This window comes from Clarias gariepinus, chromosome 1 (assembly GCF_024256425.1).
Source record: "Clarias gariepinus isolate MV-2021 ecotype Netherlands chromosome 1, CGAR_prim_01v2, whole genome shotgun sequence".
In the NCBI taxonomy this organism is placed as follows: Eukaryota; Metazoa; Chordata; class Actinopteri; order Siluriformes; family Clariidae; genus Clarias; species Clarias gariepinus.
Window position 1 is genome coordinate 25,002,400 of NC_071100.1, and position 21,869 is coordinate 25,024,268.

Here is a 21,869-nt window from a genome sequence, read left to right on the forward strand (position 1 = left end):
AAAACTGAACCCTGTGGAACACCAAACTCCACTAGAGAACATGCAGAATAATCACTATTTAAATCTACATACTGATAACGATTGGTCAAATAGGATCTGAGCCAGGAGAGGGCTGTTCCCCTTATTCCTACTACATTTTCTAATCTGTGAAGAAGAATATTATGATCAATGGTGTCAAAAGCTGCACAGAGGTCGAGTAATACACTCAATAATAATACAAATACAATAATAAAAAATAATCTTTCTCTTGTTGGTTTATAATAAAAGCTTTCATTTGAAATCCAAAAAGTTTTAAACTTCCATGTATTGATAAAAGGTTGACATACTGTATAGTTGGCTGATTTTTGAGCAAAGGACATCATGCTATAAATCACTTTTTTGTCACATGATCAGTGAAGCACAGCATCTTTTGGAGAGTTTTTAAGTCGGTAAAAGGACATTTACCCATTTATTCAGCAGTAATGAATGACAGGTATGCATTGTGTAATGTCTGCAATATGTTATGCAATGTATTATGTGAAATAATGTTTTTTAAACACCTTGTGATATATTTAATAAAACTTTAGGGATACTGTAGTGTAAGCACTGGTGAAGCACAAAAATAATGTTATAAAACTTAATAAACTATAATAGAAGGCTGTCATTACAAAGTGAAGTAAGACATTGCTTATAATGCTTCTCATTATCTTATAAATACTGTAAATATATAACATATAACTAATAGAAACATATAACTTATACTAGTATTATATTGCATACTTAAATAACCACAAACGAAACTGCAGGCTGATTTAGCCATTGTGACAAAACTGTGGGTGGTAGAAGTTATAGCTTTTTGAAAAAAATTCACACTTACATAACCAAACAGTTTTAAAAAAAAAAGTTTTGGCATTTGTGCTTTTTAACACTCTTATGACTCAAAGATAACATGCACAAAACATTCTCTACTAGTTTGCCATGCTTCTTGCTTTATATGAAAACTTTTTTTTTGTCAAAGTATTCATATACAAACCTTTTTTTTTTTTTTTTTTTTACTTTGGACAATGAAACTAAAACACTGGCCAATTTAGTGTTGGAGGTTTCATGGCTAAATTTGACCAGCCTGGTGGCCAATCTTCATTGACTGCACATTCCACCAGTAAGAGCAGAGTGTAAAGGTTTAATTAGCAAAGTAATTGCACAGTTTTGTTTAAAATATTGCAATGCACCCAACATTATAGTTAACATATCAGAGTTAAAAAATAGACAAACTGTTGGCGCATCTGTGACCAAGACAGCAAGTCTTTGTGTTGTATCAAGAGCCACGGTATTCGGGGTAATGTTAGCATACCACCAAGAACCACATCCAACAGGAGTAACTGTGGTTGCAAGAAAAAGCTGTCTCAAAGGGATGTCCGGGTGCTAAAACATAAAACCACATCTGCCCAACTCACTGCAGAATTAAATGTGCACCTCAACTGCTGTTTCCACCAAACCTTCGGTCACTCATGCCAATGCCAAATGTTGGTTTCAATGGTGCCAGCAGCGAAAATCTTAGGCTGTGGACCCAAGATTTGAAACATGTGAAAACATGTATTGTTCTCTGATGAATCCACCTTCACTGTCTTACCCACATCTGGGAGAGTTACGGTGTGGAGAAGCACCAAAGAAGCAAACCACCCAGACTGTTGCATGCCCAGAGTGAAGCATGGGGGGGATCAGTGATGGCTTGGTCTGCAATATCATGGCATTCCCTAGACCCAATACTTGTGCTAGATGGGTGCGTCACTGCCAAGGACTACCGAACCAATCTGGAGGACCATGTGCACCCAGTGGTTCAAACATATTATCAGGATGATAATGCACCAATACACGCAGCAAGACTGGTGACAGGGTGATTTGATGAACATGAAAGTGAAGTCTAACATCTCCCATGGCCTGCATAGTCACCAGATCCAAATATTATTGAGCCAATGAGGAAACATTTGCCTCCACCAGCGTCACATAGTGACCTGGCCACTATTCTGCAAGAAGAATGGCTCAAAATCCCTCTGGACACTGTGCAGAACTTGTATCTGTCATTCCCAAGACAAGCTGATGCTGTATTAACCCCAAAACGGGGCACTACACCATACTAATAAATTATTGTGGTCTAAAAACAGGAATTTCAGTTTTATTGTCCAACCCTGTATCTATACACACACAGTGGCAAGGAAAAATATGTGACCCCCCTGTAATTAACCTTTTTTTCTGCATTACTTTGCCATAACATGTAATCTGAACTTCATCTAAGTCACATCAATAGATAAACATAAAGTGCTTCAGCTGATAAACAATTAAAACACATACCCATTTATTATGTGTGTCTTTATTGAACACATCCACATTCACAATGCTGGAATAAAAAGTAACTAAATCCATAGTTACTTCAACAGAAGCTAATTGGAGTCAGTAGTTTGCACACCTGGAGTCCAATTAATTAAATCAATCGGGTTTTGATTGATAAAAGATTCTCAAACATTCTCAAACAAGTTTTCTGTGAAGTACAGTAGTATCTGCTGATGTGAACCATGTACTGCAAGAAGGAGATCCTTGAATAAATGCGATCAAGTATTTGATCAGTCTGGGAAGGGACACAAAGTAATCTGAAAGTGTTTAGGCATCAATCAGTTGACAGACAAACTCTATAAATGGAGACAGTTTAGTACTGTGGCTACTCTTCTTAGGACTGGGCAACCAGCCAAGATGACTCCAAAGGCACAATAGAGAATCTTAAATTAGGTGAAGAGGTTATCCATAAGTAATAGCTAAAGGCTTAAAGACATCACTAGAACTGGCAAACATTTTCTGTTGATAGATCTACCATACACCATGCAGGCAGGGTGTCCATGGCAGAACACCACAAAGGAAGTTGCTGCTTTACAAAAAATGAAATACTGCATGCCTGAAGTTGGCCCAAATAGCACCTTGGCAATCTGCGATGCTAATGAAAATGCAAATTGATGTTTTGTGGACTGATAAAACAAAATATTTTTTAGAAGAATATGCCACACTATGTATGTTGTAAAAAAGGGCACAGCTTACCAACATTAAAACATCATCATAATGGTGAAGTATGTTGAAGGAAGCATGATGATTTGGTCTTGTTTCGTTGCCCGAGGGCCCGGAGAACTTGTCATAATCAAAAGAAAAATTAATTCCCAGGTTTATCAAAATATCCTACAGAATAACGCCAGGATGGCTGTCTGCCAGCTGAAGCTCAGTAGAAGTTGGTTGATGCAGCAGGACAATGACCATACGCATCAAAGTACAGTAAATCCACCACAGAATGGCTTCAGAAAAAGGAAATGAGCCCTTTGGAGTGGGCCCAGTCAGAGCCCAGACCTTAACTGCACAGAGATGCTCTGGAATGACCTCAAGAGAGCTGTTCACACTGGTCGTCTTACAGATGTTTAGGACCTGAAGCAGTTCTGTAAAGGGGAATGGTCAAAAATTCCTCCTGAATGTTGTGTAGGTCTGATTCAGAACTACCAAAAGGACTTATTTAAAATCATTGCTGCCAAAAGAGCTTTGACCAGGTTTTAACTTCAAGGGTCCACTTAATTTTTTCTCCAGCACTGTGAATATTTAATATGTGGTTGCAAAAAAAAAAAAAAAAAAAAAAGACATGAGCAATTATAACTATTTGTGTGTTATCAAGTTCAGAACATAGCGTTTGTCTATTGTCGTGACTTAGGTGAAAAACAGATGACATGTTATGGCAAAATTAATGCAAAAACAATTAATTGCAAGAGGTTCACATACTTTTTCTATTTTTTAGTTTTTTTATGTAGCAGCTGTGTACCTTTTACAGTGTTTTTTTTTTTTTTTTTAGTTTTATGTTGACGAGCTGTTACTCTGTCCCGTGCTTCTTTGTTTACAACTGTCCTACTTTACTGTCTTTCATTAGTTGTACTATTTAAGTTCCAGTGTGTCGTCTATTTCTTGTCTTGTCATTATTCTTTACTTCTACTGCTTTGTTTCCACATTCTGGTTTTGATTCCGAATTTTTGTTTCATTTCTTACTTCATTAAAACTTTATTTGGATTTACTCAGATTGTGACCCCATTAATTCATGATGTAATCAAATTATATGACATAATCCATGGATAAATGAGGAGATTATATGGTGGAATTATAATCATGACTTTGTTAATCATTTACAGAGATCATTATTAAACCCTTTTTGGGTAAACCCTGTTGTGGGTGAATCTTCAAGCACATCAGCAGTTTCTGAACTATTTAAACCAGCCCGTCTGGTACCAACAACCATGCCACAGCTCCAATTACAGAGATCACATTTTTCTTCATTCTAAAAATTGATGTAACAAATAACTCGAGCTTTTGACCTGTATCTGCATGATTGTATGCTTTGCACTGTTGTCACATAATTGCCTGATAACTGCATGAATGTGCAAATGCACAGGTGTTCCTAATACTGGTGTACAGGTGTTCCTAGCTGTATGCCCTTCTTATTTCTACATTACTGGATCTGCTCAGTAGATTTATAATGAAATAAAGCTCTTGCAATCTAAAATGTTGTGAGGGTTAATACAATATGTGTGAATGACTTACAGCGACTTACATTTTATTTTATTTATAGAATTGAACAATTGAGGGTTGCCCAAGTACTATACTGTACATAGCAGCGGAGGCTTGGCCTTGCTCAGACTTGAACTCATATCCTTCCAGTCAGTAGGTCAGCATGAGAACCAATAAGCTACAAATGCCTATGTGTAAGCAACACATCAAATGTAGGCAACACGTAGCAATAGAGGGCAGTCTATAGTACACCCTGTACCCTAGTGTTCTCTTTTAGATGAAATAACACTGGTTTCAAAGATTGCACTACCAAAATGGCACCAGAGCAAGGGCATTTCAGACAGAAATCGGTTATTTCACATAGCAACACTGGACCACAGAGTTCTCAATCATCAAAAGACAGTGGCAAATGGTTGTGCCTAACACTGTTCAATACCTTAAAAGGGTGGATATAATTTCAAACATTGGGGCAGAACTGGTGTGCTGGCAGAGTCAAAACAAGATCAACCCATTTTCTTCCTCTGTGGGATTGTGGAGAAAGGGGTAGACTGCCATCACACACCTGTTAGACCCATGTGGCCTTCTGATTGCTAAACTTGCATCCAAATCACAGAGAGAATTTTAAATGACATCTGTTGCCAAATGTGTGTGTGTGTGTGTGTGTGTGTGTGTGTGTGTGTGTGAGAGAGAGAGAGAGAGAGAGAGAGAGAGAGAGAGAAACCACAACAACTTTGTAATAACAGATTCATTTAAGAAGGAATTACAAAAGCGCACCATCAGACATCAGTCCTAAAAGAAAAATTAGGTGTTATTAGTACACCAATTAAGTTAGAAAAGAAACCAACCAGACCATTCACAATATAAAGATCTAAATCAGACAATCTGATCGTGAATAAAAGAGAGATTAATGATCGCTAGAGAGAATTTTCCTCTGAATTATACGCATACTATAGAAAACCAATTACCCACATGGAATACAGCCATTTGTTGGCAGTCTAAATTGAGTGAGACTTAAATGAAAAATGACCTTGATTCAGAACAAGATGCTATTCAGGCTTTTCCATCTGGCAAGGCTGCAGGTCTTGATGGACTTGGCTACAAATTGTACAATGCTCTCAGTAAAGGACTTTTTTTTTCTGTATGCTTAAAATGGTGAATGGTTCAGTAAAAATAAAAGGCTGTGATGATTAATATAGGCAGGTTGAGTCTTTTTGAGTTAGATTGCACCGTGTTTTTTCCTTTGATAGTGCTTTCACATGTTCATGGGAAATGCTCAAAGTATAAGTATAAAATAATATTTCATTTTCATTATTATTTATAATTTATTAGCTATCTAAGAATAATATACAGTCTGACTATGTATATGTATAAGTGATCTCTTACAGTATATGTACAATTTTACTCAATTTTAAATGAAATTTAGCCTTTTCTCCATGCACATGTGAATGATGTGGTATTGCCACAGATCTGGAAAGAGGATTAATCTTCAGTACGAATTTGTTCGATGAACACTGGGCAGAAAATGATTCTGTTTAAAAGTATGGCCCAGGCTTTATTACGAAAAAACCAAATTAAAGTAAAATCAATGGCTTTGTGTCTCCGCAGTGTGACAGGTGCAATATAGCAGTAAGATTACTATCATACCTATTTTTGCTACTGCAGTGAGCTGCACAACCATTAGTCTCTCATGTTTGAATGTTTTCTCCCAAAGGCAGATAAGTTTGCAACAATTTTCGAACATAACATGCCAATCACATGTCTCCAAAACAAACCCCAGGCTCAAACTGTGAGCATCACCGCAGCCAAAAATCTATTGCTTTTTAAAAAGGAAATTCTAAACTGGTTCTGACCTAATGAGACATTCTTTTGAAAGAGGAATGCATCTAAAGATTACACCATTTCTCCAGAAACTCATTACTATGAAGCCGTTAAATGTATCAATGTTTTTTTTTTTTACTTAGCTCTTTCTTCTCTTTGCAGTGAATGTATTTTGCATTGAATTTTGCATGCATTATATTCATAAGTGAAATAAAAAAAGATATCTTCCCTGTGGATCATTTGTTGTGCTGGCTGTCCTGTGTAACTCTGGCTGATTGGATGAGAGCGAAGCCAGGAAAAGAAGTCAACCTTTAGAAATGTGTTAAAAATGTGTTATAAGCACTGCAAGTGTGTGGGTGCGTGCATACTGTACAGTATATGTGTGTATGTGTAAAGCATGATTCGGATTAGCACTACTATAAAATTTAGTCTAGTTCACTGTAAGGCTATATAACATTATACCAACATTTAAACCATTTAATCACAAAACAATGACAGAGAAGAGCAGATGTACATCAGATGATTGACAAGCAAGTAAGCTATGCGGAGCCAAGAGCAATGTACAGTAACGAAATAGCAAATAGCAAATGAAGAAAGAAAGCACCTGAACAAAGCTTTTGTATTGTCACAAGAACAATCTTGAAGAGAGACTTTGATGAATGTACGAGTGTCTGTGCTATTTATAGCAGTGTGTGATTGGGATCAGGTGTGTGTAATTAGGATACTGGTGACCTAGAACAAGGAAATGACTGTGGTTGATGGAAATGGGATCTGGTTATCCCATGTTGTGAGGCTGTGATGATTTCTGAGACGTTGAGTTCATGCCCAAAACCAGCGCTGATGTATAAATGACTGTATAATAAATGTAGAGATGTTTAAATTCCTGCTTGATAAGTCAAATAGTCACAAATTACAGGATTGGGCCCAAACAGTTGTGTGCCCTTAAGAAAACCACTTGCTAGTGAGAAAAAATCAGAAAAATGAACAATTTAATAGGGAGCATAAAGATTAGACTTTGGCAATGGAAAAGGTCATGTGGTCTAATGAGTTTAGATTGACCCTATTCCAGAGTGCTGGGTGCCTCAGGGTAAGAAGGGAAGCACATGAAGCGATGCTACTCTGATGCCCACTTATGATCTGGAGTTGCTTCAGTTCATTAGGTCTAGGCTCAGCAATGAAATGGTGGCAATAAAATGAAGTCAGCTGATAACCTGTATATACCGAATAACCATATTATCACATGTATAGGGTTTCTCTTCCCTGATGGCACAAACATAATCAAAGATTTAACCTGTAAAAGAAAAAAAGTTTTGAGAGTATGATAAATTATTTTCACACATGCATTGTGCAGCATAATCAAAGCTGAATGCAATCGAAGTACATGTAAACCTTTTTTTTTTCTCGGCCAGGCAGCGTATAAAACATGATTCACCTTAGTAAAGCCATGTAAAGTCTATCCAGTCTGCATGAAATCTACAACGGATGTTAGCATGGATTTGTAAGTTTGAGTTGATCCAATCAATATGACTCCATACAGCCTAATCTAAGCATGATTCAATTCAGCTTATCTCTGTTATGGATATACAGTACTGTATCATGATCTGTTTGCACAATTTCATGAAATTCAGATAATGTTTATATCATGCAAAGTTCAGTTGGGCTATTGATCTGTAAGATTGAATTATGCATGTGGCTCTATACAATCTGATTTAAGACAGATTTCACATTAACACAGCTCTATAAAGTGTAATCCAACACTGATCTACAGTATAAAGTGTGGTCCATTTTAGCAAGGCTGAATTATCTACTTCATTATGGATCTATAAAACCTGATCTACGTACTTCAGGAAGATCTTGAGCCATTTCAGCATGAATCTATAAGTTAAAGCAATTGATACGGAACTATAAATGATCTGATCCATTTCAAAACTCTGTATCATGTTTGATCTAGTTCAGTCCTACCTTGTAAGGATTGATCCAGTTCACATGGCTTGATGAAGGCTGTTTCAGATCAAACAGCTATGGCTATAAAGCATGATCCAGGAATCATGACTGGAAAAGTCTGATCCAGTTCAAGATATTGTAGAAACGAAAAAAAAAAAAAAAAAATCGCCATTGATAAATCGCAGGACTGTTTTGTTCTGTTTATCTTTGTGCCTCAGGAAAACATGTGACCACTGCACAAATTGTAGAAAACTGTCTCAAAGATAAACTTCACCCACAGACCGTAGAATAAATGTGGTGTAATGTGTGCATTGACAGGTTTTACCTTCCAGTGCACATGATCAGCAAGCTCTATTAACTTCATCCTTGAAGTTCTTGGGAAAAATCCAAGGCTCAGCCTGGCAGCACAGAGTAAAGAAAAATAATAGAGAGAGGAGCTGCGGAAGACTGTGTCAAGAGTTAAAAAGAGGAAGGGATAGTAAATGACAAAGTGGTCTGGAAGGGAGTGTGGAAGAAATGACAGGCAAGCAAGAAACAAAAAAATTTTGAAAAAAAAAAAAAAAAAAAAGAGTTGGTCCAGTGGGAGCAGGGTGGTTTGGCTGAGGTGTTTTAGCATTTGTGCACCATTCATTAAATGGGCCAAATCATGCATAACTATGAACACAACTTTGGGTTTCAATTGATTTTTTAAGGTAACTGGGCTTGCCTGAGGCATGCAATCTATTTAGGGAACAGGAAGAAATTGAAAGTAATAAAGAATGTAAGGAAAATAGGAGCTTTCAGCCCACCTTAATAAACTAAAAGTCTCTTGCCTAAAAAGTTTAAGTCATTTAGGGGGAAGGGAGATATTATATGCTTAACCTTTTTTTATTTCTTACAATTAATTTTTGGTCTTATTTACAATTCAGTGTTCAAATAATAGAAAGTACTAGAGTCTCTCAGTCAGATTTATGCAAAAACACGGTTAAATGTCTCTTTCATTTCTTTGGCTATTTTCATGCTAAAATCCACATCTTTCAAGTTTTTAAAAATCCATCAGATTGGATATGCATGTCATGATTACAAAAAACGTTTCTGATTCTTATGTGGACGCTTCTGTTTTCTGAAACAGCCTGAATGTGCACATTGATACTGTACGTCTTTGGTTGCACCATCTACAGTATGTTAAGACAATTGGTGCAATTTTGGTAAAAAAAAAAAAATTAATGCTTGGGATTTTGTTTGGCAAGGCTGTATTTGTTGAGATCCAGAAGAAGGAAGGAAGCCAGATGCATCAGTCAATTCTAACAGTGCTATGAAAACTCAGCTTTGCTGGTGCTGACTGATGATGATGATGTCAGCTGCCTACACATACGGTACAAAGAGGCAAAAATCACATGAATTACAATCTGACTGTTCTCTCATTCGAGTTACATGATTGTATATCAGATATCTGGGGGCACATGAAAGTGACTCAGATCCAGTCTGAAAATCTGATTTGTGCTTTCAGACAGATTAAATCCATGTCACAAACAATCGAATTTGAGTCACTAGAGGCTGGTCAAGTGAACATAGCCTCTGTCTTATCTGTTGATACTTGAAACTGCTCACCAAATGTATAAAAGTTTTTCTTGCACAATATTTGAAATGGCCAGATAAGATAATAAAGGTGATTTTCCTCTCAGTGCTTATAGAACACAACATGAATACTACAAATATATACTATGTATTAGTCTTAACAATTCCAACAATGGATGTTACTTGAAACAAAGGGTATTTCCAACATCACTCACAAGAAATATGCATTTAAATACATTAAGCTTTTTTTTTTTTTTTTAAGCAGAGGATACAGCACAAATTTTACTGTGCAGTAAAATGAGTGTTGAATGCTGTCTTGGGCTGCATGTTTATTAATATTTTGATTAATGTTCATCATCTAACTTGAAGCTTATTCCTGCAGGGTTTGCTTTGTCTTTTTTCACATCTTGTTTGCTTTGCCTAATGCTTTATAAAAGCATTACACAACCCTTTTTTTATTTTACCATCAACAGAAATTACAGCAAACATCTGCTTCTGCTTAAACAAGCAGGGAAACAAATAAAAAAAAAAAACACATCATTTCCCATCCACACTGTATTCTCAGTGTGTGGTGTGTAAGCGTGTGTGTCATGAGTTTCTTGATCGTGGGCCCCACCATGCATAGGCTCCCTACTCAATGCGTGCTTTTTTCCCCTTTTTTTCTTCCTAATATAAGAGTGAGAGCCTGTGTGGAGTGGGGTCTGGCGGGACCTGGGGAAAAAAGGAGGAGGAAGCAGAGGGGGGGTTCTTGTTTTTCAAGCCACTAAGGTTAATTCCTTATTCTTCCCTATCGATTTTTCTTCATCCCCGGAAGCCAAACAAGCTGTTGGAAACACAGACACTAAAGATAGTGTAAAGAGGGCAATAACAAACAGTGCACAACAATGACAAACCCACTTCCCATTAGCCAGGGAGAATATTCACAGCTCTAGGTGCACAATTCTTTGATCTTGCCAACAGTTTGTGTCTTTCTTGCACTTATTGTGTGTTTATGATGCCTTTTTTTGTTTCCTTTTGTTTTTTTCATCTTTTGCAAAAAGATAATATCAATGACCTCTTGATAAATTGTCTTTTTTGCTCTTGCTTCTTTTCTTTTTTTGATGTTTTTCTCTTAGTTTTTTTCTTACCACAGTAATATTTTTTGAATTTTCTCTTTTCTCTTTTCCCCCCTTCCTTTTTGTCTTAACCCTAGGTCCACTCACAAAAAAACATGATGAATCTACAATGAACCGGCCACGAGACGAAGGTATTTTTGTTGCATGTTTTTCCTTTTTTCTTGTATTTTTGAAGTCTTTTTGGGGGGAAATCAAGCAGTTTTCCTTATTGCTCATGTGTAGAAGCGTTTGTTAAATGCCTCTCACACACACATTCACACCCACGCACAAACACACACGTATATATGTGTGTGTCTGTGTAAACCTGAAACGACTCGAAGATGACTGATGAGAAATCGAAGACCCACAAAACTGGCCCTGGTGTTGCGAAAGTGTAGTTTCCTACCATTAAATAATGAGCCTGAGCTGCTGAGAAAATCCAGTGGCATCATCATTAACAATGATTTTACAGCTAAGCAACTGTTGCCGGTGTAAAGAAGCATTGGGTGCAAGAGATTGTAATGGCTGAAATATCAGGCTGACTCTAATGGGGACAAATCAGCCGGCCTCTGTTCTGCACTCACAGGTTCGGTGGAGGAGCCTGAATACCACTCTGCAAGTATCAGAAAATCACTCATAGAGTGACTAGATGGAAAACATCAATGGAATATCAGCCTACAAATGTGCACTTACACACACACACACACACACACACCTCTCTTCATGCCCAGACTTAAGCACCTGATTAGCTTTTTGGCCTCTTTGTCTTTGAGAAGGCTTTGATGACCTGTTATACCTTCCTGTTAAAATTCTTTGCCATGTTCTTGCGCTTACAAAGAGACTTTTTTTTCTCTCTTTGCCCTTTTCAGTTTTGCTTTTTTTCTATTTTGGACCAATTCATCTTCTTTTTACCTGAAGGCATCAACACTGTGGCTAATGTATTTTTTCTTTCAATACATAAATAGCTAGGCTCTACCAACCTTGGGAGGGTTGGTCAGTGGGTATTAAATGACATTTAAAAAAAAAAAAAAAAAAGCTCATAACATAACATACTCTTAATGTCACCTCATACGATAAGAGCGAGACGTTTCTGAAATTAAAAGACACTCTTTCTGTCAACATCTGGTATTAAAAAGCATTAAATTTGAGTGGCACAGTGGTAAGCTAGTAGACTAAAATGTGTGGATGTTTGCATCAGTCTGTGAGAGAATAAATCACAGATAAAAAAAACATCCACCTGAGCCCAGCTGATTATTCAGAGGAAACCTAACTGTTTATACAAGCCACTGTCAGCCCCGCAACTCTCTCTCTCTCTCTCTCTCTCTCTCTCTCTCTTTCACTCTTTCTCTTTCTCCACTGCCCCTTTCTCATTTGGTCTCATATTATGGGGTGTCTGGTGTCTGCTAAGCCTTGCAATGTTAAACCTGTCACCCTGTCTGTCACATCATCACTCCATCTTGCACGTCTATATTTCACTCACCACACAGATGCTACAGCCGTGTCAGCTCATCTCACTGCCATTTTCATTTCTTCTAGTATAGCTGAGGAATTCCTAAGCACCGCTCAAACTGTAGAACTGGGTGGAAGGTGTCCCTACTTCGGTATTCATTTTAGCGAAGAATATTCTATTGGGAGTCTTATCTTTACATGGCGTATGAAAAATAGAAATGTGTGATTAAAACTGTCAGTTGGTAGACCATTTAGCATGCAATACGGAGCATTAATTACATTATGTTCAGGTTATAGTACTAAACAACATCCTGATAACAATATTTAAAACATTTACTGCTTTTCATGCTTATATTAAATCAGCTACATTTTTCCAAGAAAATAAGAAAGATGATAGAAAGGCTATGTGCAATAAATGAGGCCATCAATGGTTATAATTGGCTCCCTCCCATATTAGAAGTAATAGGAAATATGCAGCAAAAATAATGGGAATAGCAGCTGTATCCAGCCTGAAAAAAAATGTAATTTGCCAAATTAACATCTTTTTGGGTAGTTTGTTTACATTTTCATCCCTTTAATAAGCTTGTCAATGCTTTAATTACAATTGCAATTTGCTTTTCAGCCAAAAGGGGACTCTAAACATAACCAACTGTTTCTTTAAATATCACTTTGGCTGTTTGCAGTAATTGCTGCTAAATGGATCTGTTGATCTAATATGCAACTTGCTTTCACCCATTCAAGGCTTTCTAGATCATAGCCTGGATGTGCAGCATGAGCACTCATTCAGAGTGTCCTTGTATAGTTTCTAACAAAAGCAGCATGTATACAGTAGATTGGTAATAAATGTTGATTCTATTGTTCACTATATAAATGTGACTTCTTTTTAACATCTTTTTAAAGAGAATTAATAATTAAGATTTCATAAGATTTCATTTCATGATTTTTATTGTTAAACAACAACTTGCAAGGAATAAAACCTAGCTAAAGTCTATGAAGTTTCTTAATCACCATTACACGTATAAAACAATGAAAGAAAGTATGGAAGAGTTTGTAACATCAGCCACCATTTACAGTAAGGAACTGAACAATTTATCAAGCAATATGAAAAAAAAACTAAACCTGGCTAGATCTATAATAATTCACAACACAGTTTTATGTTGCTGTTTTGTTCACTCATGTATCAGCACGAAGAGGCTTGTCATTTCCATGCTTCAAAAATCATTATATTCATGTTGTACAACTTTCACTGATCAACTGGCTGACACAAGAGATGATATGATTGGTCACAGTGACAGTTGTGGTACCGTAACTGCTGATCAAGCAGAGCAATTTTGAATAAACTATGGTTTTATCTGGTTATCTTGCATAATAATGAAAAATTTAATAACCTGACTTTTTGGTTATTACATTCTAGAAATAACTTAAGCAAATCTTTAAGCTACATTAACAATAATGAGAGGTGAGTACATGCTAGTCAGAGGATGGTTAACAATATTTCAGAAATTTAGGAGGTCTGTAAATGATATTTACATGTGTTTAGCCTTCATTACCGCCCTGATTAGTGTACTATTTACTGTAGTATAATCTACATTTACTGTAATAGCTGCATCAAACTTAAATTCTAATCGTCTCTACCTTGTAATTTCCTCAGTTTTTCCCCTTGGGCTTTTCCCTTTCTCTCGGTTGTCACATTGGATCTTTTGACTTTTAAGTTACATCTCAGGATGCATCGCAGTGCCTGAATATTATATATGGGCATACGCCATATATGGGCATATGGTTAAGAGCCTTGCCCAAGGGCCCAACATTGGCAATAGAACCCTATGGTATCCCAATCAGAGCCCTGAGCCTCAGCCACCTGAGCCACCACTGCGCCCTTGAACCTGATTACTATTGAAATTAATTATTTTCTTTAAACAGGAAGACGTTTTGCAAAAGAAAACAATATCCAAAAATCCATATATGAGACTAGTACTGTAGGTTCTCTGTGCCAACTAAAAAAGAGTTTGTTTGACAGAACCTGTTGGATTGACCAACACAGGCTAAACACATGTAGAAGGGGAAAGCGTAAGAAGATCAGGAAGGTCCCTTGGAGCCATTTCTAAAACAAGACAATGTAGATTCCATGATTACTGTACTTTAAACAATTATAGGTACGTTATTGGGAGGTGTTTATTCACTTTGCCAGTCTGGGAAAAGACATAACTGTCACCATCAGTTGAGAGGAAATTAGTATGGATGGTCAGTAACAACCCAGGTATAACCAATGCACAGGTATGCAATGAACCTGAAGTTGCTGGGGCAGCAGTGTCACTATTATAAACATAAACACTGCCGTCCAACAAAAACACTCTTGTTCCAAAATCAACACCTTCAAGCTTGAATAAAGTTTGCAGCTGACAGATGAACAAAGAAAAACCTCATGGAAAGTATTAAACAGAAGTATATTCAGAGGAGTAATGGTGAGGCATTCAACCCCAAGAACAATGTACAGTACTGACTCTTAAGCATGGAGGTAGTAGCATCATTATATTTTGGGATTGTTCTGCTGGCGGTGGAACTGGTGCTTTGCACAAAGTGGATGGAATAATGAAGACCAAGTTCTACCTCAGAGTTCTTCCGCATAACCTAAAATCATCAACTAGACAGTTAAAACTGGCTTCCCAGTGGCTTCTTACAGCTGCCCGCATCAAATTCAAAACACTGAAGCTTGCCTAGAAAGCAACGAATGGCCCAGCACCCACTTACCTCAAAGCTCTTGTCACACTCCGCAATGCACAACGTTTCTCTGGTGCTCCAGCAATGCTTAACTGGTCCTACCATTTTTTGTCCATTCATTCTGCCCCTTAAAAAGACTAGATCAAAGAAATACTTCCAGCTATTGAATATATGTAAACTTCCAATTGCAAGTTTACACACAATGTGGTTTGGAGACAATGTGATGCCCTCATACAGTATAAAGACAGTTGTGTCTCATGAAAGTATAGTACATGCTGCTCTATAATAGCATAAGCCAAGTGACTACCCTCACAGGTGGGGTCAGGAATGCGGTTGTAGGTGGCAAGGGTTTAGAGAGTAAAGTTGCTTGGCTTATTATTTTTAATGACATTTTTTAGCTCTACTCACTGTTCTGTTTAATGGCACACTCAAAACAAAAGAAAAGCACATACATTTCTCTGCATCGTGACTCATTTCAAATTCTAGTGACAAGAACAAGTCTTGCTTAGCTCCATAGGCTTTAGTCTCTCTTTGGTATTTGGCAGCCTCCTGACAGAAGTAAGACACAAATATGCCATCATTAACCACACACAGGTGTACAACTTCATTCGTTACCTTCTTTTTTTATTTGAGACTCCTGCTTTCTAGCCACTTGGTCAGGCACTTGTCTGTGAAGATTTTTCTGCTCATAAATAGGACAGTGTGCCCTGCCACCTCTATCAGCTAATTGAAATAGTCTCCAGGCCTCTGTTTGATGCACCAGTCAAATAAAAAATAAAGAATGATGATGTACAAGTCTGAAAAATTAGTCAGGAGAATGTAACACAAGGTTCCAACAAATAAAATATCTTGATCTGGTGAAATGCCTGTTGTCATGGTTATAACCAATTAATGGCCTCTGTTGTATTTTAGGAAGATTGTTCACTCATCGTCTATACTGCTTTATCCTGTATACAGGGTAGGACCTATGCAACTTATACCAAGCCCATGAGACTTAGTGCGTGAGGTGGGGTTGACCCTGGATAGGGTGCCAATCTTGATCCAATAGAAAATAGGGGGTAGAAAATGCAATGAGGAAACAAATTGGAAGCAAACGAAATAAATTGCCTTATTTTCCCTTTTCTGTCAAATGATATGGATTAAAATAAGAATATAAATAAAAATATAAATGAAAAGATTATAAATTATGTTAATAGATATAATATAAATATAAGCACTGAAAAAAGTTTACATTGTCGATATATTGTTAAATAAATAGATCATTATTATAACAATAAGCCCCACAGTCATGTATGTTAGACATGATGGCTGCACCACTCTCTTCAGCCTTTATTCTTATACTGATGCACCTATCACTCTGGGACAGAGAAAATCTGGACTCATCTGACCACACTTTTTGACTTTGCTCGAGCAGTTCTCCACTGTTTATTCTTTATGCTCCCTAGAAATTTTAAGCTTTTTTTTCCCATTAGCGAAGTGGTGGCTTTATTTTGGCAGGGCAGTATATGCTTCATATACAATAAGGGACTAAACCACTTTAAAAATTCTAAATCACTAACAGACACTAACTTGACAGACATTTATAAAAACTCAGGAGGTGTGTTTGGGGGGATGCATCTCTTTCTGCTTTACCATCAATCTCTGAATGACACATAAGGTAAAAAATACAGGGGGATATGTTGTTATAGGGAAATGTATTCAAAGGTGGTGTGATATGGCCCAATCCAAAGCAGTGGTGCCAGGTTTATATTTCACACTTAAGTGCTATTAAAAGCAACATTCCATAGATACTTCAGATACAGAGCCAAAACATTTCTGTACAAGATACAGTGCCTTGCTAAAGTTCATCCTTTGAACTTTTCCACATTTAGTCATTTTACAAACACCTAAGAAGTTACCTAATTAGTAAATAGAGTCCACCTGTGTGTCATTTAATCAGAGTTTTGTTAGAGAACAAACAGCATTATGAAGCCCAAGGAATATACTGTACCAGACAGGTCAGGGATAAGGTTGTGGAGAAGTTTTAAGCGGGGTTAGGTTATAAAAAATATCCCAAGCTTTGAACATCTCACAGAGCACTGTTAAATCCATCATCCAAAAATGGAAAGAGCATTTGCACATTTGCAAACCTCCCACGACATGGCTGTTTACTTAAACTGACAGGCCAGGGAAGGACAGCGTTTATCAAAGAAGCAGCCAAGAGGCCCATGGTCTGGCCTGGAGCAGCTGCAGAGATCCACAACTCAGGTCTGATCCACTGTTCCATGGGACCACTATTAGTTGTGCACTCCACAAATTTGGCCTTTATGAAAGAATAGCAAGAAGAAAGTCATTGTTGAAAGAACTCCCCATTTGCAGTTTGTGACAAGCCGTGTAGGGGACACAGCAAAAGACCAACATTGAACTTTTTGGCCTAAATGCAATACGCTATGTGTGGAGCAAAACTAACACTGTGCATGGTGGTGCCAGCATCATGCTGTGGTGGATGTTTTTCTTTAGCAGGGACAGAGCTGGTCAGAGTTGATGGGAAGATGAATGGAGCCAAAAACAGGGCAATCTTGCAAAAACCTCTTCAAGCCTGCCTTTGGGACTTGTGACTGGGGCAGAAGATCACCTTCTAGCAGGACAATGACCCTAAACAGGCAGCCAGAGCTACAAAGTAATGGTTTAGAAAGCATATTCATATGCTCGAATGGCCCAGTCAAAGTCCAGACCTAAATTCAATTGAGAATCTGAGGCAATACTCTAAAATTTATGTTTACAGACGCTCTCCATCCAAAATGACCGAGCTGTTAATACAGTGATTGGTAAAGTGATGGTAAATGCCATCTCCCAGCCAAAAAAGACATATCCAAGAGACAGCCTAAGAGACTCCAACTCCCAGTCCAATTAATTTAACGCACCTGATTACTGATTGTGTATACCTGAACACACACAGTTACTGCAAAGTACACATTCTGCGATTTACTCCAGTTCATTAATAAGCCTGATAGTGTCAGGAATGCAAGTATAACCTTTATTTAAAAGTAGCATGCTTGGTAGTGATTCGCAGTAAAAAAAAAAAAAACAGAAAAAAAAAACGATCAAATTCATCTTTGTAGTGAGACCAGTATTTCTAGTAATAATTTGTGAAATAAATGAATGAAAAATAAAGCAGAGATGCAAGATTTTCTCCCATATTTTTAAATCATTTTAAAAACACCTGGATAAAGATTTTACAAGGGTGTCAAGACTGTGGTGTTGGACTGCTCTTTAAGCAAGCTTATCCTATATCTGCAAGAAAACAGAACTTACTGTACATCAAGTAACTGAAGCATGTGATTTTGACAAACTTCACGCAGAACTACTACCTGAACAGGACAAAAAAAACAGCTACCTCATTCATTTGTGCAGTGTTAATTAACTAGAGTACAAACATGGTCTAATACATGATTTAATACACACAACTCTGATTAAAAGCAAGAAGTAGGGCATTTACTTCTCCAATAAGTGCTATGGTCTTTCCCTATATGTATTTTGTCATAAACAATCAAATAGCCCATGTTATTACTGTAGTAAATGGCTTGTGTCTTTTATTTATATAGTGCTCCTTAATGGCCCTCCCATAAAAGATGACTTTTCTTAGGGTCAAGCACTTAAGTTACTTCCATTATACAACATATGTTTGTCTTACAGTACATGCATGTTTTATTAAATGAAGATGCTTTTCCGTTTCATTCTCTTGCATTAACCCTATGTGAGTGTTAATGTGTGCTGACTGTAAACAACCACAAATAACCTCCTAATAACCTATATGTGTCTTATAATGATGCAACAGTATAAAATTACCAGTGAGGTGTACACAGATATCTTCCATGACATATTGATGTATTCTGGGCAGGTGGAGATAGTGGTGCAACTTGCCCTCTTGCACTTAATTTCTGTTCAGCTTCAAGTATTGCTCTCTTGGTTTGGCAAAGGTGTTTAAATTGTACATACAATTAATGACACTTTCTATTTAGTGATACCTTATTTGTGACATAATCTAACAATATAGTTAGTGTTGGTCACCTATTTACTGTACGTTGTGTGCCCTTAAACATCCAGTAGCTATTTGGTTCATGATGCCATTCTACAGTAGCACACTAACCTTAGAAGCAATCAATTTAACATTGTGCTCTTGGCATGTTGAAAAATGTATATAGCACTTAGGTATAAGTACTGAAGAAACCATGTACTGTTTAAAAGCCTAGTATCCCTGAACTTGATTTAGCCTGTAGTTATGTCACATTGTATATAAGATATACAATATGAACCGTTATATATTATTTACAAATCATAATTTATAATCATAAGAATATGCTATTTTGTTCATGTCTTTAACTATAAAATAATATGTATTTTCTTTGCTCTCTGTATTTCAGTTTGTCAGTTGTCATGGTGCTCATGAACTGGTTGGCAAGAGAAGCATTAGGTACTCATCTGCGACTCTCTGCCATTCATTTTTATTGATACCAAGGGGGTGCTAAAATGAGTGTTAACATTTGTGCTTTATCCACCTTTTTTTCAGTAAAAAACTGTTTACAGGTTTTTGTGCAGACTTCCAGTTAGCTATTAATGGATTTGCAAGAGAAAAAAAAAACTTTTCTTACATAAACCATAAACCATGCATTAGAGCTAAATGTGGAGGTGAGACGATCTAAAAATAATAAATAAAACTATGTGGCTTTGGTCCAAAGCTTTAAATCAGTACATGTGGCTTTTTTTTTTTTTTTTTTTTACTTTGTGGGGAAAAGGCTTAAGGAGCAGTATCATATCCAGAGAATTGTTTGGTCTCAGATGCTCCAATAAAAAGTCAAAGGGAGTATCTATAAAGAATATGAGTTAAACACTGTGTAAACAAAGCAGATTATTACTGAGATTAGCTAGGTGTTTGATAGCTCAATGGTCTCCAGAATCTCGACCTACGATATACACAAGGATTATTTCAATTCATGAGTTTGTTTGTTTTCTGATAAAACTAGCAAGCTAATATTAGCTACATCAGTTTATAACAGACGTTTCCAGAGTCATATAGCTATGCTAAAGAAATGTAGAGATTTTTTTTTATATTTCTGTTTTACTTAATATAAAAAACTACTTGAAAATGTGCTAGGGCCTGAAAGGTTAACATACTGTGAGTTACTGCATTTAACATTTAAATTTTTGCTCAATTGGAACCCCGAATGACTTGCAGATAGGAGTTAGCTGTTGATATTGTTCCCTTTAATAGATTAAGGGGAAAACATATATAATAATTATAAAAATGGCATTATCAAAACAAAAAAAAGCAAGTTGCTCAAAGTAGTTTTGTTATTTTACTACATTTTCCAGCAGTTTAACTTGAAAAAAAAAGGAAACAGTTGATATAACTTAATTAAGAAAAAGGTGGATGCTTGCAGTGTTTGACTTTCAACTCTCCTACACCAGTGGGCCAGATCCAGTGTGATCAGGTGTTACAGGTTATCATCCCTATTTTGGTAGTGGAATCACTAATAAATAGGGTAACAATGTCAATCATAATATCTTGGTGGGAAGAGAAGCATCACCTGCAAAAAAAAATCTTTGGGACTGGGTGACAGGACCATTAAGGATGGAAATGGACAAATATAAGGCATTGTGTAAGCAAAGAATGGGTTAAGCTGTTGAAAGATTAATCAGGTAGTCTATTGTGTGTGTATGCGCGCGTGCGTGTGTGTGTGTGTGTGTGTGTGTGTGCAGGGTAATCAGCAGTCCTGTCAACTCCTGGCTTCATCTGCACCAGCTACAGGGTTGTCAGCATCTTCTCTGCTGCCCACATTGTACACACACACACAAACACACACACACACACACACACACACACACACACACACACACACACACCGGTTAAAAGCTGACAGACCCTATTTCAAATGAAGAGAACAGAGAATCAGAGAGAGGAAGTAAGAAAGAGAGAGAGAGAGAATGGCAGAGAGAGGAGCAGTAGGGAGAGGAGATAAATATATACAGAGAGTGATAATTGCTGAGCAAGCATTAATCAAAACGTAATGAGACTGGAATTTAATGGACTGCATATAATTCATTAGAGCACTTTTTAATCTTACCAGATTAAACTGGCCTGGGTTTGTTAATGCACCTTGGAATGCTATTGAATTAGTATACATTGGTAATTGAATGCATTATACTCAAACATATAGATACAGACTGTAACAATGTGTCTTAGAACCTTCACAGCCAGTCTTTGTTCATTTCATTTCCATTGGTCTGTTCTCATCTCCATTTTCTATGAGAGCGTTGCTTCTCCTCTCTAATAATAATTGAAATAAGTTTTTCAAGAAGAATTAGAAATGAGATGATCAAAAGATGTGAAACATAAACTCAAATCCAGTTCCTGCTAAAGCTCAAGAATCATTTTGGCCAAATGAAAGTTTCGAGTGCTGTCAGGCTGTCTGCTCCCTCATTTCCTTCTGTGAATTTGAATCATGTGGAGAAAGAGGACTGAAAAAAGCTATTGTCAGGTTTTGAATTTCCAGGTTCTCAATTGGATGCTAGGGTCAGGCACAGGTACAGTATGACATGTACTATTGTTTTTCTATGAATCTGTGTCCATGGTGTAATAAATGCTAATAAAACAGAATAATTGCCATTGCAGGATTAAAGTGCTTCACTTTAGATTTGTATTCATAGTCAGTCTTCTTCTCCTTCTTCTTTTTTTTACAATATAATTTT

General features: G+C 36.9%; 1 protein-coding gene across 1 annotated transcript in view; it reads left to right on the forward strand.

The window, feature by feature from the left end:
- nlgn2a (neuroligin 2a) overlaps window positions 1–21,869 on the forward strand; it is a 199,665-nt gene that overhangs the window by 104,845 nt on the left and 72,951 nt on the right. The window contains exon 3 of the mRNA XM_053492131.1: window positions 11,072–11,125. Coding sequence (XP_053348106.1) covers window positions 11,072–11,125 — 54 coding nt within the window. The remainder of the gene's footprint in view (window positions 1–11,071; window positions 11,126–21,869) is intronic.